Here is an 18,978-nt window from a genome sequence, read left to right as displayed (position 1 = left end):
GACTTTAGCGACTGGGGTTTTCCAGTCATGTAGAGATTGAGGTTGGATGGTTGTGGAGGGGTAAAGAACGCGGGTTGTGCTGCAACAGGTCCCTGGTTTGATTCAACACAATGTCTTCTAATCATTTTCCAGCTCAAGGACCAGTGGGCGGAGTTTAGAGTGACCAATGAGAGCAAAGCGCAACCAGTGAGCACAAATAGAAGGAACATGGTGGAGAGCGTAACAAGGTTTGAATCCCGGTGTCATTACAGTTTATGCCCTCAGTGTAAATCCAATCAGCAAGGTAAAGGAAAGTCTTTATGTAAGTGGCTCAATGATTTTGATGCTTAAAAAAATAAAAAATGGACTTCTGTTAAAACAGTCTGACAAGGGCCAGGATACATTCTGACCGTGGGTTATAGGCGTTTAAGGCAATTTCCGATTGAGCCAACATATGCAACATTTACTGTAAATTGCCTTTAAAAGCCACAATGCCTGTAATCCGCAATCCGATTCAATCCCAGCCAGGGCATGGCACCAGTTGTATATAAAACTCCTCTTTGGTGTTAAGAATATCCTGAGAAACATGTTCCAGAGCCTCCATCCCTCCTACACAAACAAAATACACCTACAAATTTGTGCCTGCTTTTTATTTAATGCTGCGACAGGTAAAACAAAGGGGGAAAAAAATGGTATCACAATACTATACATGATCGTTGATCAAAATGGAAAAGTTGCTAGAGATATGTACAGATAGGGTATAAGGGCAGGGGTGCGGCCCAGTATTTTATTCTCAGGTTAAATACCACGTTTCAAGTGTGCTGACCTTTTACAACCGGATAGCTCTCCGCTTACTTAAAAAACACCGCAAACGGACAGCCATAATATTAATAAAAATAAATTTATTTCTCATTGACAACAGAACCCCTGCCTGCCAGGGGGAGGCCCTCTGTCTATGGGTACAACAATGTGCTGCACTAGAGAGTTAAAACAACGGAGGCAGGAGCCCAGTAGGAGACGTGCTACGTCCACCGTCCACAGACGTTGTACTTTTTTTTCTTCATTTTTTTAATATATGCAGCATAGGAGTCATTTATACAGTTTCAATAAGAAAAAAACATTTAAACGTTTTGAGTTAGAGACAGTCGTCCTGCCATGTGGGTCGATAAAGCTTGTGAGATACTGGCTTTTCCGCTAAGTCTCGGGAAGATGAGAGCGATAGAAAGAGAGCAGGAAGGGGAGGAACTGATGTGGGAAAATGGTCCCTATTAGCACCGTACCCCATGCGTCCCCCCCCCCCCCATTTGTTTTGTTAGTCACTGAATCCACTCTGGACATTCAAGTATTTTCCAGTTTAAGGAAGACACTTAAGGCTTCTGTGGCAAAAAAATATTAACAAATCAAAGCACTAAATTAATCTGTTGTGTTGATTGGAGTTGTATTGATTCATGGGTCCTCCCCTTGTGGCTGTTTAGAAGTAGAAGTGCCAGTAAAAGAAGCTACCTCAAGCCCTCTGCACCCTAACCTGTGTGTGTTTAAAGGGGCGAGGGGTGCTCTGGGCTCAGTAGGTGGAGGAGGTGGTGCTCATGGCATCCTCGCTGAGGCGAGTGCTCCCAGGATGCACGCTGGCAAAGTATTTGACGTCCTTGTCCAGGTCCATCTGCAGGGCCACCAGTGTCTGCTCTAGCGCCTCCTGGTGGGAGTTGGCAGAATGCAGGAAGTACTCTGCAGGGACGACAGGAAGAATAGAGGACAGATGTGACGAGTGTTCAACTGCAGTTAAGCTGACGATATATGGAGAACAGTCATACTTTGTCATGTTTCCTTATTGGGGATTAGTAATGACATAGCTATACACACACAATCCAGACTATTTCACAATGCATAATACTATGCATTTTGTGAGTGCAGTTAACCTGTTAGGGCTAGGGGGCAGTATTGACACGGCTGGATAAAAAAACATACCCGATTTAATCTGGTTACCACTCCTACCCAGTAACTAGAATATGCATATACTTATTACATATGGATAGAAAACACCCTAAATTTTCTAAAACTGTTTGAATGGTGTCTGTGAGTATAACAGAACTCATTTGGCAGGCAAAACCCTGAGACATTTTCTGACAGGAAGTGGATACCTGATGTGTTGTATTACCTTTAAACCTATCCCATTGAAAAACACAGGGGCTGAGGAATATTTTGGCACTTCCTATTGCTTCCACTAGATGTCACCAGCCTTTACAAAGTGTTTTGAGTCTTCTGGAGGGAGATCTGACCGAACAAGAGCCATGGAACGATGATGGCCCATTAGACACCTGGCGCGCGAGTTCATGTTGGGTACCCTCGTTCCAATACGTTATAAAAGAGTATGCATTCGTCCACCTTGAATATTATTCATGTTCTGGTTAAAAAAGGCCCTAATGATTTATGCTATACAACGTTTGACATGTTTGAACGAACGTAAATATATTTTTTCCCCTCGTTCATGACGGAAGTCCGGCTGGCTTAGATCATGTGCTAACAAGACGGAGATTTTTGGACATAAATGATTAGCTTTTTTGAACAAAACTACATTCGTTATGGACCTGTGATACCTGGAAGTGACATCTGATGAAGAGAATCAAAGGTAATGGATTATTTACATAGTATTTTCGATTTTAGATCTCCCCAACATGACGTCTAGTCTGTATCGCAACGCGTATTTTTCTGGGCGCAGTGCTCAGATTATTGCAAAGTGTGATTTCCCAGTAAGGTTATTTTTAAATCTGGCAAGTTGATTGCGTTCAAGAGATGTAAATCTATAATTCTTTAAATGACAATATAATATTTTACCAATGTTTTCTAATTGTAATTATTTAATTTGTGACGCTGACTTGACTGCCGGTTATTGGAGGGAAACGATTTCCTCAACATCAATGCCATAGTAAAACGCTGTTTTTGGATATAAATATGAACTTGATAGAACTAAAAATGCATGCATTGTCTAACATAATGTCCTAGGAGTGTCATCTGATGGAGATTGTAAAAGGTTAGTGCATCATTTTAGCTGGTTTTATGGTTTTGGTGACCCTGTCTTTGAATTGACAAAACATTACACACAACTCTTGTAAATGTACTGTCCTAACATACTCTAAATTTATGCTTTCGCCGTAAAACCTTTTTGAAATCGTAAAACGTGGTTAGATTAAGGAGATGTTTATCTTTCAAAGGGTGTAAAATAGTTGTATGTTTGAAAAATTTGAATTTTGACATTTATTTGGATTCAAATTTGCCGCTCTTGAAATGCACCTGCTGTTGATGGAGTGCACCACGGGTGGCACGCTAGCGTCCCACCTAGCCCATAGAGGTTAAGTTAATTTATAAATACGATTTGTTTTTATAATAAAATAAATTAAGCCATAATTGCTTGTTTCCTAGGCCTAACTCTATGGAATTGGTCAGAGGAGCATGGAGGTGTGTGTGTACCTCTCTCCAGCAGGCTCTGACGGATGGTCTTGGCCAGCAGCACCCTGACGTTGGCCACGGGGTCGGAGGCCAGCTGTAACAGAGGGGCCAGCAGGTGCTCCGAGAACTGCTCCAACGACACACAGTCATCCTCAATCGCCAGCTGACAGAAAGAGAGAGCGGATGGTCAGAGGGTGTGTGTTTCAGAGATGCTGACAGAAAGAGGGAGGATGGTCAGAGGGTGTGTGTGTGTGTGTGTGTCAGAGATGGATTGGGGGAGTGTGTGATTCTGTGTGTGCATGCACAAGACACACACACTTGCACTTTGTTGTGTTTGTGCGTTAACACACTTGACCACTCAGTCATCATGATCTCATTGTCCTCCAACACAATAGACATTGTGGGACAGAGAACGGTGCCACTTATGTTATCAAATAAAATGGTGGGGACAATGTCAAGTGGCCCGTTGAAAGCAGTGTCCTCATAGCTACCATAGCCACTTACTCTACTGTGTAATATCAGGGTGGGGAAACTAACGGCTCAAATAAAAACACTTCAATTCAAAAACGTAATTAAACATCCTTGGCGCTGACAATGTTTTGATATTCATCTTTAGCCCCGAGACTTCAAATTACACCTCTTGTTAATATTCTTCAATTATTCAGTGTATTCTCAGGCTACAAGATTAACTTAACTAGATCAGAGACTATGCCGCTTGGTAGTCTTACCTCTTTACCCCTCCCCCCCAAAAAATAGTTTCCATCAGGTTTTATGTATGACAGTATTTACCTTGTTTATTTGGATGATTATTTGTGTGTTTGACAGGCCAGGAGATGACGAGAAGAATAATAATGAATAGGCTTGGGCGGTTGTCATACCGACCTTGTGCCATTCCGGGATATTTGGTAATACTGGCACTGAACACAAGGGGCCCTATTGTCAAACCCCTTTAATCCAAATGTTAGTAATAGTAATGCTAACAAGTAAAAAGAGAAAAATAAATAGTCTCATGGCTTTTACCCTGGTTAAATAAAGAATACATGTCAAATCCCATAGCAAATGCTAACGAGCAAATTGGGAACATTTTATAAAGTCTGACAAACTATTTGCAGGACAGACATCCCAGTGCAAAGTTATACAAGTAACACAAAAATGCTACTCACACATTGCTGCAAAAACAAAACAAATATTAGACCGCAAGGCTATTGATCCAGGAGTGGACTCTGCTGTTACCAAGAGAAGCTTGATTTCACAACGGCAGAGCATTTAGCACATTTTAGACAGTTCACTGAATAGTTGTAAGATATCTAGCTGGCAAACATTTAGTTATGAATTCCATACTGTAACTAGATCACCAGGTGCATGCTGCACAACAGTGAGTGACTCATGCTCTGCTGGCAGACTCATCCTTGTGTGCTTGTAAACTAACACCATGTGACTGGTAAGCTTCATAATGAAAAATAATGTGACGGGTGAAATGAACAGCGCGATGTGCTTTATTTCCTAACGTATTGCACAAGTTGACTGCAGGTATTTACTTAAAAGTAGCTACAAATAACTTAAAAATAAATGGTTGAAGTATTGGCTATGGGGGTGTGTGTGGCTAGTTCTAAACACCCCGGTATATACAGTATACTGCCAAAGCCTAACGATGAACATGACAAAGATGTCCTCACCTGACAGATGAAAGTGAATGCCTGTCGTCCCGACCACTTGGGGGAGTGGCAGAACTTCTCTACCAGCTCACTCAGGAAGTCTGCCAGCAGCGCCTGGCACGACGCCACCTTCCTGATGATCTCACTCACCTAACAATATACACAAAAAGGAATACAATATTTATTGTATCAAAATTCTCAAATTCTGAGTAAATGAAGCCCAGAGAACTTAAAAGACGGGCTCAGTAATATGACATCATACAGAGGGGTGACGTCTTGAACGGATTAGTAGTTTTATTAAAAGAAATTGCTGAGTGATCGCTAAACTACTACGATCTCTTCCCAATCAGGGCATGCCTCAGTGAAAGGCTATTATTGGGAAGAGACAATAACGGCCATCTTTAGCAGACTTGAACGGTGTTGTTGCTGATGTCTGTAAGCAGGACGTCGCCCTGCTGTGTACGTTGAGCAAAACATGAGAAATGTTTGAGATATGTGGAAATGGTAGGGAGGGAGAAATATTTACCAAGGATATGGTGGTGTAACATTACAGTTTCAGAAGAAAGTGCTTTGTTTCTGGCCATTTTGAGCCTAAATGAACCCACAAATGCTGATGCTCCAGATACTCAACTATTCTAAAGAAGGCCAGTTTTATTGCTTCTTTAATCAGGACAACAGTTTTCAGCTGTGCTAACATAATTGCAAAAGGGTTTTCTAATGCTCAATTAGCCTTTTTTTTAAATGATAAACTTGGATTAGCTAACACAACATGCCATTGGAACACAGGAGTGATGGTTGCTGATAATGGGCCTCTGTACGCCTATGTAGATATTCCATTAAAAATCTGCCGTTTCCAGCTACGATAATCATTTACAACATTAACAATGTCTACACTGTATTTCTGATCAATTTGATGTTATTTTAATGGACAATTTTTTGGTTGCTTTTCTTTCAAAAACAAGGACATATCTAAGTGAACCCAAACCTTTGAACGGTAGTGTACGTACACATACACAGTACCAGTCAAAAGTTTGGACACACCTACTGATTGAAGGCTTTTTCTTTATTTGAGCCAATCAGCTGTGTTGTGACAAGATAGGGGTGGTATACAGAAGACAGCCCTATTTGATAAAAGACCAAGTCCATATTATGGCAAGAACATCTCAAATAAGCAAAGAGAAACAACAGTCCATTACTTGAAGACATGACGGTCAGTCAATCTGGAAAATTTCAAGAACTTTGAACGTTTCTTCAAGTGCAGTCGCAAAAACCATTAAGCGCTATGATGAAACTGGTTCTCATGAGGACCGCCACAGGAATGGAAGACCCAGAGTTACCTCTGCTGCAGAGGATAAGTTCATTAGAGTTACCAGCCTCAGCAATTGAAGCCCAAATAAATGCTTCAGAGTTCAAGTAACAGACATCTCAACATCAACTGCTCAGGAGACTGTGAGTCAGGCCTTCATGGTAGAATTGCTGCAAAAAAACCACTACTAAAGGACACCAATAATAAGAAGAGACTTGCTGGGCCAAAAAACATGAGCAATGCATATTACAGTGGTAGAGATCTGTCTTTTGGTCTGATGAGTACAAATTTCAGATTTTTGGTTCCAACCGCCATGTCTTTGTGAGACGCAGAGTAAATGAACAGATGATCTCCGCATGTGTGGTTCCCACCATGAAGCATGGAGGTGTGATGGTGCTTGCTGGTGATTCTGTCAGTGATTTAATTAGAATTCAAGGAAACCGCAGCATTCTGCAGCGATACGCCATCCCATCTGGTTTGCGCTTAGTGGGTCTATCATTTGTTTTTCAACAAGACAAATGACCCAACACACCTCCAGACTGTGTAAGGGCTATTTGACCAAGAAGGAGAGTGATTGAGTGCTGCGTCAGATGACCTGACCTCCACAATCACCTGACCTCATCCCAATTGAGATGGTTTGGGATGAGTTTGACCGCAGAGTGAAGGAAAAGCAGCCAACAAGGAAAAGCAGCCAACAAGTGCTCAGCATATGTGGGAACTCCTTCAGGACTGTTGGAAAAGCATTCCAGGTGAAGCTGGTTGAGAGAAAGCTGTCATCAAAGCAAAGGGTGGCTACTTTGAAGAATCTCAAATATATTTTGATTAACACTTTCTTGGTTAGTTTGTCTTCACTATTATTCTACAATGTAGAAAATAGTCAAAATAAAAAAACAACCCTCGAATGCATAGGTGGTGTGACTGGTACTGTATCTACACAGTTCTACTAGTATAAGAAACAAGTGACCGTGTCGCTGGCTGTGACCGTGTCGGGGGTGTGTCGTACCAGTTTGTAGGAGGTCCAGCGTACAGACGACACTCTGTCCAGACACAGGCTGAAGGCCAGGGGTCGAAGGTAGTCATAAACATCCTGACCACTGTACAGCTCCAGTAACAACACCAGCTGTCTGAGAACACAGAGGGATACAGATTACCCTGACCCATAGAACCTAATGTCACCAAAACAGCCATCACCCACACACAGTACAGGAATGTCACAACGTCTGGCTACTTGTCTAGCTACTAATGGTGTTTGGGACAACTAAGGTCACAGGGGAAATAAATGGATTACATGAAGTGTGGTAACAGTGTAGAACCTACTCAGCCAGCTCTGATCGGAAGCGCCAGTTGCGGCTGTTGTCTGTGACCAGGAACTCCTGGAGCTGGTACAGGTATTTACGCCGGGTGTCCTGGTGCAGCAGCTAGAGGGAGGGTGAGCATGGAACAGAAAGAAAGAAAGAGGTTGATCCCCTGCGGGCACAGAGAAACTCCACCGCGGCACAGAGAAACAGCAGGGTGCCTGGATCCTATCATCACTATGGGAAATATGAATCATTATGAGCTGCAGTCAACTCATTGTGACATTCTAATGATCGGTTCTATTAGTATTTTCTTTAATATTGATAAAGTCTTTTCTTATATTGATGTGAGTGGTAAAGAAAGAGGTGCCGACTGACCTTAAGGAAGTGGTAGAGGTGTTTGAGGACCCCTACCCGTACCTCATCCAGGTCCTTGAGGAAGCCGTTGAAGATGGGCACCAGGTCCGCTGCCGTCAGCTGGTCCCCCAGGATCAGGGCCAGCTCGTGGATGGAGAAGGCCAACGTCCGACGCACCTTCCACTGGAGAAGGGAGAGAGAGACATTAGAGCCCAGGGAGACCCAGTGACGTTAGAGGGCGTGTATAAAAGTGGGACAAAGGGAGCTGCCAGGGGGAGACAGCACCGGAGACATAAAGGAATCACATGGGGGGGGGGGCCCAAAATCCAGTCCTCAGGCTTCCAGCTCACTGATTTTTTTTTTGGGGGGGGTTGAGAGTGACCAGAGCCAATAGTGTCAAGCCCTTCAGCTGTCGTGCCTGGGGCAAAATGTCATTCCTTGCAGGCAGGCAGGCAAACTTTGGGGTAGACAACTGAATGGTGAGAGGACACAAGTTTGTTTTTTTGGAGGACTGCATTTGGAAAGCCAAGGAACCACACATTGGGCTTTGGAGAATCACAAAATTAATAAAAAAGGTGCTTGAGGAGGACCAGAAAGAAAAGCAAACCTGCTCCATGCTCCAGTCTAGGTCCAGTCTGTCAAAGCACCCTCCCTGACAACAACCAGCTGGCAGGGGAGGAGGAAATAGACCACAGTGAGAGAGCCACACTGCTAGGCTACATACTAACCATGGGGGCACATTCAGGAGGTCGCGACGTTGTGGAACGATTAGAGCTTACGCTACAAGTGAGCGAAGCATGCCAGTTATACACAATCTAGATCTACCTAAACGTTCCACAAAGTTGTGTTCTAGTGAATGTGTTCCATGGTGGGGAGTGTTTAGAGGTTGAAATGGAATGGGGGGAGGGGAGGGTCAAAAACAACTTCTGAAGAGAAAACCCGTATTTTTCCTCAAAAACATTTACAGTAAAATTGACAGAAGGTGTAAGTCAGATGTAGCCTAGACAGAACTGGAGCATAGACACACCTGCATGTCCGAGGCCAGGGTCTCATAGGTGTCCCGGAGGCAGTGCCAGTTCTGTCTGCCCAGGGTCATGGCCACACCAGGGAGGCTGTAGGCACAGTGCTTGGCGATCTCCATGTCCACCGTCTGGGCTCTGGACGGGTCCGTCATGGACAGGTACTGGTCCAGCAGGGCCTGAGGGATCACGTCCTGAAGCTTGGATTTCTTCTCGTCCTCTGGACTGAAGCTGCTATCGCTCAGCTCAGAGTCGTCGCCATGGTTCATCTGCAGGGTGGAGTTTCGCCTCTACACAGACACCAGGATTAAATCACAAATCAAACATGACAACCCTACAGATAATTTCTCTATAGGCGTGACGCCATTCCACCCCCTCACCTCCATGTCTGAATGGTGCCCTATAAGGGGCATCTGGTGCACTCCAAAGGGGTTGTCGTAGTGGTGACCCCCCTGGCTGTCCCGGGGCTCCAGGAAGGCATCCTCTAGGTGAGAGTCCATGGTTGTGGCTCTCAGAGCAGCTGTCAGGACATCCACTTGTGCTGCAGGAAGGGGGGGGGGGGTGACGACATGGTTGAGCAGGCGAGTTCCACATTGCTCCATCACCATGTTCACTTGTTCAGAAACAATGCCCAAGGGGTAAGCTGTATTATTGCCAAACAATACAACTTGAGCAACTACCATATTGCTAATACCTAGCCTGTGCTCATTCTATCATATACATGAAGTGTCTAGGAGACCTATTTCCTCCTTGTTGTGACAGCATTACCTTGAGTGTATAAAACAGCCCATCGAGGCCTGTGTGTACGCGCGTCATTGTCAAACAAGCGTTCTTCGTGCCATATACCCAACAGGGAGCCCTTGTCTGGGCTTACAGCCGGCCCGTCTTCACAAGAACAGATCACACTCAAAACCATGGAGGAGCCACTGCACTGGCCCGAAGCACCGACACGGGGCTCATCTTAACAGACGAGGAAGAGCAGATTGGAAATCTGTCAAGGCTAAGCAGAGTGAGTCATTGTGCTTCAGTGCAGCTGGGGCCTGTTCAGGAGGATGCAGCCTAGCGTTACGGAACATTCTGACAGAAATCATGGTCCATCATGTAGAACTGATGATTGTCCGTCAGCTCTATGGATTCCATTTCCATCTGCAACAATGAGCGGTTCGTCAAACCAACGCACGTCTGGCATGACGACACCGGTGATAACGTTTACGTGCACAGTAATAATTCCATACTAAACTGACTATGGCAGTAGTCATGTAAACACCTTACTCTGCTCATTTTAAAAATCAGCGTAAGGTCTAATTATTAGGACCTTAATTATTCATATATATATATATATATATATATATATATATATATATTTTTTTTTTTATAAAAACAAATACAAAAAATATCAAACTAAATAGAATTGCCGTTCCAGCTGTGCATTTTAGCTGTGCCGACGCCAGCCAAGAGCCTTCCTCTTCGACGCCAGCCAAGAGCCTTCCTCTTCGACGCCAGTGAAGTGAGTTCAGAACTACGGAACGTACACGTCATAGAAGTAGTTCACATTCAATCTTTATATGTCCCAACCCAAAAATAACATGGTCGCTGTGGTGGAACGTTTATTTAGAGTGGTGATTTTCTGCATTTATCAGAGTGACATCAGGTAGCCTGATTTCAGATTGTTCTTGCAAAGCCTGTAAACATTTTAAATCTAATTATTATATTAATCTGACTACCTACAATAAATCGCATTATTATGTGCATGTAACCGTACTCAGTGACAGATCATTAGATTCATGTGACCCATCTTAGAAACAAACAGTACTGGAACACAGCAGTGTTCTGTAGTATAGGTCTAACCCAGGGTAACGCCAGTCCTCAGGGGTCTGATTAGTGTCACACTTTTACCCCAGCCAACACACCTGACTCCAATAATCAACTACTCAATTTGGAATGCAATTAGTTTAAATCAGCTGTGTTTGCTAGGGATGGCAGGGCAGTGTTACAGCACTCTGGCCCCTGAGGACTGGCCTAGACTACCTGAGTTTATTACATTCAGCATGATGGGATTGCATCTATAGGCCGACGAGGAGGCTCGCACATAAAACGAAGGAAAAACTGTTAAGTGACAAAAACTGCTTTAGTTTGAAGTTGCTTTCTGGTATCCTCTGACAACGCCTCTTCGTTGTGCGATTTGTAACATTATAGGCCACACATACCTCTCCCGGTTTTCTATTTTCTCCCTCCCTTTCAAGCCGACCCAAAAATGACTTGGTTTCTATTGTGTGAAATGGCCAGGTGCCAGCAGGCTGCTAGCCTCACACACAACATTAAGGGTTTCATTCCACCAAAAACACAGTGGACTGGGCTCAACGGCTAGCCTCTCACACCATTGGCCTATAGGGTTAGCCTCTGAGCTCTATCCTACACTACCTGAGAAAGAGCTTCTTCTGTCCAATCACAGCAGAGGAATGTTCATTGTCAACAATGTATTGAATTTCACTGCTTGCTCTGGTTAAGGATTAGTCTATTTATAACCCAAGGGAATTCACCCTCCATGACAACTTCTTACAATATAATTGCCTACACACTGAGATATTGTCCCTATATGAATGGATGCACAACCATGAATTGCAACAGTTACCAAAATAACCACCTCTTATGGAGTAACATTTCTACGTATGGTATTGAAGTAAGCAGCTTCTCGTGATCTCAGCAGTAGAGTGTAGACCTCACGGTGAGGTCAAGCTACAGCTTTACACACAGAGCACAGCTCACCTTTCACGTCGGGGTCATCAATATGAGGCTCCAGGTTTTCGATCAGCTCTTCCAGCTGTTTCCTATCCAGGACTGGGGCCGAGGCTTTAGTCTTGCCCTGACTGGAGGAGACGCAGCTGGGGGGCTCCTCCTGGACACTCTCCCCCTGCTGGAGCAGCTCCAGGTCCATCTCAGCGATGGGCAACCTCCAGAAGTGGAAGGAGTTGTAGAGCTCCTGCTCTGGGATATTGTCCAGTGGACTGACAAAGGGGGACTCCTCCTCTGCTGGCTCAGGGAGGGAGAAGGACGAGGGCGCCAATATGTCTGCTGGTGAGTCGTCCTTCTCGTTGGAGGATGTGCATTTCTCATGTGGCTGTGGCTCGTTCTTAGTGCTCTCAGTAGCCACTGAAGGGGCTTCCTCCTCTTCCTGAGCCCCTGCTGTGCTGGAAGAGTCTCCCTCCTCCGAGGGGTCCGGGTTGGAGGCGAGCGAGGAAGCCGCCTTCCTACAGAGGCACTCGGGACCGTCCAGAGCATCCGCCAAAGCCTCCGCCGCCTTCTCCCCACCCCCCTGCTCTGCCACGTCCATTCCGCCTATCTCCTCCTCTGTCCGGCAAAACCCCCCATCCTCCCCCTCGCTGTGGTCCCCCTGGGCATTGTTGGAAATGCAGTCCTGTTGTAGACAACCCTCTACGTTGTTGCCATTTGTGCATACAGGAGAGTCATCCCCCCGCCTCTGAGAGTCATCTGTGTTAGCGCTGACGGAAGGGTCTGTAGTGTCCAGGTTCAGTGGTTTCTCTTCAATACTGGGGGAGAGAGAGAGAGGAAGCGTGTTACAAACAAGCAGTACAATACAAGCTTGGTGGATTTCCTTCACTGAGAGAAAACCATTCAAATCTAAATTCCCTTTTAGATGCCCAAAATGGCTGCACCTGTTCTGTGAGTGGACACAGTTGCACTCGCCCTCCTCCCCCTCTCTGAAGTACTGGCCCACACTGTTGGGGCTGGCGAACGTGGAGATGAACTGGCCCAGCGACTGGAAGGCAGCCTGACGCACCTGACACACGCAGTAAGAGACAGAGGTCAAGGAACAAACAAGTATGACGTGTCAATTACTCTACAGTCATTTAGCAGACACTCTTGTAAAGAGAAGTAGCCAAGTTGTGCATTCAAATAAGGAAGTTGGCCTATCAGACATCCTTGTAAAATATGTCATGTAAATGTTCCCCGAAGTGGGCTAACGACTACCCACAGGCCCTGCAGTAAAAATAAAATATGTATACACTCCAAAAAGTTAGTTTCATTTTACAGACACTCTTATCCAGAGCGACTTACTGGAGTGCATACATTGTCATTTCATATTTGTTCTTACTGGTCCCCCATGGGAATCGAACCCACAACCCTGGCATTGCAAGTGCCATACTCTACCAACTGAGATACAGTGGACAAGTTAGTTCCCTAAACAGAAAAATACCTAGACGATTAAGAGTAGAACTCTGGCCCGAGCAGGTCAATGTTTAATGCCTATGCTAAAGTATTTAGTTTCCATTTAGGATGTGGGTTGACCAAAATTTCTGCTTGGTGCTCACCCATCGGGAGGGGTCGCTGATGAGGTTGATGAAGAGCGACGATAGCTTGGTCCTGCGCACTTCCTGCGAGGTGGACGAGGAAACGGTCATGAAGCACTCAGCGCAGGCCTTCCTCACCCCCCACACGTTGTCCGAGCAGAGCTGGAAAAAGCGGGGCAGCTGGGCAGGAAAGGAGAGAGAGCGCGAGATGAAAAGTAAAACAGTGTTTCAGTTAGTCAGAGCTTAGAAAATGCCCTTTCATCGCCACACAAGGCCGAGCTACTGAGTGGGGGGGGAAGAAAGAAAGAAAATCAATGTTTCACCCGTTACAATCTCAATGTCACAACACAGAGAACAATATACTGAGAATTCAGAGAAAGAGGTGGAAAAGTGGCAGTTGGGAACAGCATGTGCAACAGAAACTTCTGGCTTTAAGATGACTCATTTAAGTAAACCCTGGTGTGTCGCTGGAAGCAAACAAAGTTACCAAGTCAGTTGGCTGAGAAAGAATGAAACCAAAATAAGTCAACACGTACCAGGAGTTCCTCTGTTGCCTCTCCTCCAACAACACTGCAAATGTCGCCAAAGTTTGCGGCGCAAACCTGCCACAAACACACAAAAATGACCTCATCTAAAACAATGACTCCAACCCCAAGCATATTTAACAATATGTTAAACAAAAAAGCTGAAAAGGCCAATACATGTGAGAAAGTCTGCTTGAGTGTATAGCCACTGCCTGTGGGTGATCTAATCCAGGGTCGTGTTCATTAAGGCACAACAGAAGACGTTAACAAAAACAAAACATATGTGCCAAGTCCAGCTAGTCTCTCCTATTTCAGTCTGTTTGTTTGGTGCCTTATGAACACAACCCTAGTTTAGTCCCTACTGACCTTGCGCACGTGGAACATCCTGCAGTCGCAGCACATCTCACAGAAGCGGGGCAGGAAGAGGCGCTCGGTGATGTCCTTGCCCACCATGGGGGCCATCTTACAGATGATCTACAGCCACAAAAACATAGCGTCAAAATACACCGTCCGTCAGGATCCTTCTCACACAGTATGGTGGTTTGAACTAAAATGTCACAACAACACTACCTGCGTTCTACAGACAACTTTGAAATACCCTTGGCTTGCACTATCCGCAGAAGTGCAAACATTCATTTGAATGCTGGCTGCAGCCTGCTTCTGGAAATCACAGCTATGGTAAATAAAACAAAGGGTCAACCTCATTCTACTTTTTGCATTTGATATGATCATATCTAAAACGTGGCCCAGTAACTGCCTGGTAATGTCATAATGTTGTGTGGGTCATGTTCCCCGACCACCGTCTCCACACTACTGCACCTTCTATTCCCATATGTATTACACCACTTTTGACCAGCAAAGCTACTTTAGTAGTGCACTATATAGGGAATAGGGTGCCATTATAGGCATCTCCTTGGTCACGTGACTCACGGCCATGGCTTCCGTCTTGACGTCGTCGTTGCTGTCGGGGGCAGTCAGGTCCACCAAAACGGGGCACACCAGGGTCTCAATGTCCCCCCTCTCAACCAGCTCCTGCTCCAGCAGCACCAGTAGGGCCGCCTGGCTGGTCTTTCTGACCTGGCGAGATATCACAATCATTATACAGAAGCTATTAATAACAGTTAGAATAACATCTATGAGCTTAATTCATTGTCGCTGAATAGATGTTTTTTTTAACATGTGCTAATGGCTAGAGAGAGCGAGTGAGAGGCAATTCAAAAAACAGAACAAAGTATGTTGAACAATACAAAAACAGGAGAATGTAATGTATTCTTATCACACGCCTCCCTTACCTGGTTGTTCTGGTCAGCCAGGTATCTCACCACGATTGGTAGCAAGTACTTAGAGAAGGCAAATGGAATGGAAGGTCTGTTCTCCTGACAGAAAATGGCAATGTGAGGAACTTGCTCCATTAATTCTGCTCTTACAGAGGGCTCTGAAAAGAGAAAGGTCAGACATTTTAAAAACACTTAAGAGGTATTTTAAGGACAGTAGAAAAGGGGGATCAATAAAGCCTGAAGATCAAATGTCTTCAATGACAAAAGGGGTCTGGTTACATCATCGACAGCAGCCCTGGGACCAGAGAAGGATATCATTTGTCCAGAGATATTGTCTGCAGAAACACAGTTAGATTGTCTTAACTTCAGGTGTGAATTTAGTTAAGCCTATATTTTAAAGACGCACTAATAAATAGCTGTGAGAAGGATGCTGATGGACTCTCCATTTTACCAGGCGGGGCCAGAATGTCCCTGAAGCACACCCAGCCTATGTAATGCTAAGGGAAAACACTTTTTTTTATTTTGATGTAGTTGTTTAAAAATACATGCCCACTGACTGACTAAGATCCTCTCTGGTCAGTTCACTCCAGGGTTAAGGGAAGTGGTTTCTGCTCTAATGTATGCCTGGACCATTATGCAGGGCTACTGCATTACGCTGAAAGACATGCCCTGCACTTACAAGGACACTGCTAGGCCACTACATTCAGAGACCTGACCATTGCACAAAAAAAAAAATGTAGTTGGGATAACTCATTATTAGTTATCCCAACTAATAAATGCCCAAATCCCAATCTATTTTCTAATCCCTACTGGATATGTATAAGCAGTGGTGCACCTTCCTCCATATTGCTTAAGGCATCCGCACGCTTCCCGGCCGAAACAGTTCAGTAGAGTTTGTGTATATTATGAGATTTTGTGAAGTTTTTGTTCGTTTTGGACATCAATTCAAGTAAAAGTTCAGAGCCGAAGTCTACACCCCTTCGTAGGTGAATGGTCAAAAGTAGAGATTATTCAATAAAGGCTGTCATTCAACGAGGGGGACACTTTTATGCCATTTTTTTAATTGAAAAATATGCACCAAACATCTTAGATGTAAAATTGTGTGACTAAGAGCTCTTCAGCAAGAACTTCTAAATGAATTACAGATTTCTTGAGTCGTCTTAGATTAATTCAGACTATTTTGAGGAAGTGTATACGGGCTACGGCGTCTCAAAATGGACAAATATCACTATTGCCGATTTTCTCGTTTTTCAAGTGAAGGTATTTTATGGGCGTATGCGAGCACACTTGTTCGGTGCCAGCTGAACTGAAGCCTGCTGACACCTTTAGCCTACCTACACCTTACAGAGCCAAGGGAGCAGACTGGGACCAGCTGTAATACTCAGACAGCATTTCACCTGTGTGAAATGGCATCTAGGTGCAGATAACTACACCGCTCCATCAAACACTCATGGGTCTCTCTCCTCTGCACTAGTGGCCAGCCAAGAGAACAGACCGACTACTTCATGACACAGAAATAAGGGCATGTCCAGAGCATGCAGACACACAGCCAGTTCATACACACGACAGACAGTTCACTACGGTCAGTCGTTAAATATAATACAAACGTCTCTTATTCACCGATGGGGTCTTACCCGAGTCATCAGCAAGTCGACCCACTCTCTCCAAGACGCCGATACAGTCCCTCTCATCCTCACTCACTGCTTTTAGTGTGTCCAACAAACTTCGTGCCACCATTTGTCTGGAAGTCATAACAAAATTTGATATTTTAAATATTCTCCATAATAAAAAAAAGGTCTGAGTGTGAGTTTTAATAACATTCCATTGGACATTTACCTGTTAAAAATATTTTCACTAGCGACGTATTTATCCAATCTTCCAAGAGGAGTCAGCATCTCATCTTGCGATACAAAATCCAAGGCTGAAGGTATAATAATGACGTCAGACTCTGAGCTGTAGTCATCCACACCAACTATTAGAGACATTGGGAATATTGTGCATGAGAGGCACCCACCACCACGTACCCAGTCAGGCCGGTGAGGGACAGTGATGAGGTGACATGCAGTAGTGGCAGAAGCTTGGCACCAATGCTAAATCTATTAGCATATCAACAGTGGTTAGGAGAATGCAGTCCAAGGGGGGGAAAAGTGCAAAAGTGAAAATGACAGATTTGGTGAAAGAAACATATCAAGAAGTCCTTGAAATACAGTGAATACACAGAGCATACAAGCAGGTGGGGATCTATAGGATGATGGTAGTGATCTGTAGGTGAACTTGTTGCATGACTGTTCTCGCAATGGTATGGGTATGTTGCGAAATGCACGACTGAAACAAAGCAATCTATCATATTGCAACATAAATACCTAGCTTGTACAGTGTATGGTAACTGCACATCCCAGTTATTGCACAATAGCCAGACTAGGTGCATTAACTTCCCACTTTTGCTACAATTTATCAGTCACCAAATTGTCTAATATGCATACTGGATAGTAATAGAAAATAGATAGCTGGCAGGTTGTTATATCATACTAATTTAGTTTGGCTGCAAAGACTAGCAAGCCAAATAGTCCACTTCAGGAAGTTTGAGGCTATAGTCGTAGGGCCCTGACTGGGTTCCATATCTGATGTAACAGAAACCAGTAACCTCCCTCCACTATGGGTGGTAGCTAACTAGCTGACCTAGCTAGGTTAACAATCCTGCATGCAAGCTTGATGTATTAGGTTGAGAATCTAGCTAGCGAAGGAAGCGAGACGATCATAATCAAATGTAATGCAGTGAATCGAATCGCTGGTTACTCTGCTTAGCTAGCTAGCTGCTTGGCTATCTGACAGGCTAGCTCGCCAATTCGCTTGCTAGCTAGCTGGCTAGTTTATCGCCAAATTTCAGCAAGCGCGTGAGTGTTAGCTTTTACGAAACTATTTTTGAGAGCATTTAAAATGTAGGATGTGAATATAACTCACTACACATCGAAGAAGTTAAGTAAGTTGCAAAGAAAGGGGACAGTCCAACTCGTCTACCCAAGGCCCACACAGACCCGTGAACTCCAGACAGCCGACAAGGCAATTATCGCATGCATTGCACCGCTAGCTAGCAATTTCCAACACTGAAAACACAGGGACAAACTTACATCCGTCCAACTCCTCCTGGGAATCCTCTTGGAGTAAAGATATATCTGTTAAAAACAACCAAAAACGGAATCAAAAGATAATCGATAACTAAATTGTTCTGCTGTATCGACTTTCACTCGAAACTGTTAAAATTTGGGACGGAATTGTGTATTTTCCCGAAGCTAGTGTAAATAGACTACGTACCCGCCATCTTGTCCTGGTCCTACATTTAAAGTGGTCTGTGCAGATGCGGTAACAACTGGAGAGGGAGAATACAGGAACTGCCGTTAGAACTGATCGAGCGGTCCGGATAGTATCAAATCGGTGAAGAAATCACCACCCCACCTAGAGGCGTTACGGTTGAAAGTAAAGTACAACGCCCAAAGATTTTCCATTTTCCATAAGCACAAAAAGCGTATTTCTCTCAAATTATGTGCACAAATTCGTTTACATCTCTGTGAGAATTTCTCCTTTGCCAAGATAATCCATCCACCTGACTGGTGTGGCATATCAAGAAGCTGATTAAACAGTATAATATTTACACAGGTGCACCTTGTGCTGGGGACAGTTAAAGGCCACTCTAAAATGTGCAGTTTTGTCACACAACACATTGCCACGGATGCCTAAAGTTTTGCTGGAGCACCCAATTGGCATGCTGACTGCAGGAATGTCTACCAGAGTTGTTTCCAAATAATATAATGTCA

The 18,978-nt window shown here is 44.4% G+C and overlaps 1 protein-coding gene across 4 annotated transcripts; it reads right to left on the bottom strand.

Moving 5' to 3' along the window:
• Positions 1–614: 614 nt before the first annotated feature.
• Positions 615–18,606, bottom strand: LOC106579644 (serine/threonine-protein phosphatase 4 regulatory subunit 1). 4 transcript variants are annotated; one of them, XM_014159753.2, is made up of 20 exons: positions 18,479–18,544; positions 18,295–18,339; positions 17,191–17,262; positions 17,003–17,087; positions 16,801–16,907; positions 15,182–15,324; positions 14,820–14,966; positions 14,256–14,363; positions 13,902–13,967; positions 13,387–13,545; positions 12,730–12,854; positions 11,822–12,603; positions 9,436–9,596; positions 9,064–9,345; positions 8,058–8,219; positions 7,702–7,802; positions 7,388–7,508; positions 5,100–5,228; positions 3,445–3,586; positions 615–1,704 (listed from the first exon to the last, which is right to left on the bottom strand). In XM_014159753.2, exons 4-20 carry the CDS (start codon positions 17,059–17,061, stop codon positions 1,541–1,543), a joined length of 2,958 nt encoding a protein of 985 aa, XP_014015228.2. In that variant the 5' UTR covers positions 17,062–17,087; positions 17,191–17,262; positions 18,295–18,339; positions 18,479–18,544; the 3' UTR covers positions 615–1,540. The 4 variants fall into 4 exon arrangements, with proteins under 4 accessions (XP_014015228.2, XP_014015226.2, XP_014015227.2 ...); XM_014159751.2 differs by lacking the exon at positions 17,191–17,262 and having other exon boundaries at positions 17,003–17,138; positions 18,479–18,606; XM_014159752.2 differs by lacking the exon at positions 17,191–17,262 and having other exon boundaries at positions 18,479–18,601.
• Between the last annotated feature and the right edge of the window lie 372 nt (positions 18,607–18,978).

The sequence above is a fragment of the Salmo salar genome, chromosome ssa19 (genome assembly GCF_905237065.1).
Source record: "Salmo salar chromosome ssa19, Ssal_v3.1, whole genome shotgun sequence".
NCBI classification, from domain to species: Eukaryota; Metazoa; Chordata; class Actinopteri; order Salmoniformes; family Salmonidae; genus Salmo; species Salmo salar.
The sequence above is the reverse complement of the archived record's forward strand: the minus strand, read 5'-3'. Positions and strand labels throughout refer to the sequence as shown.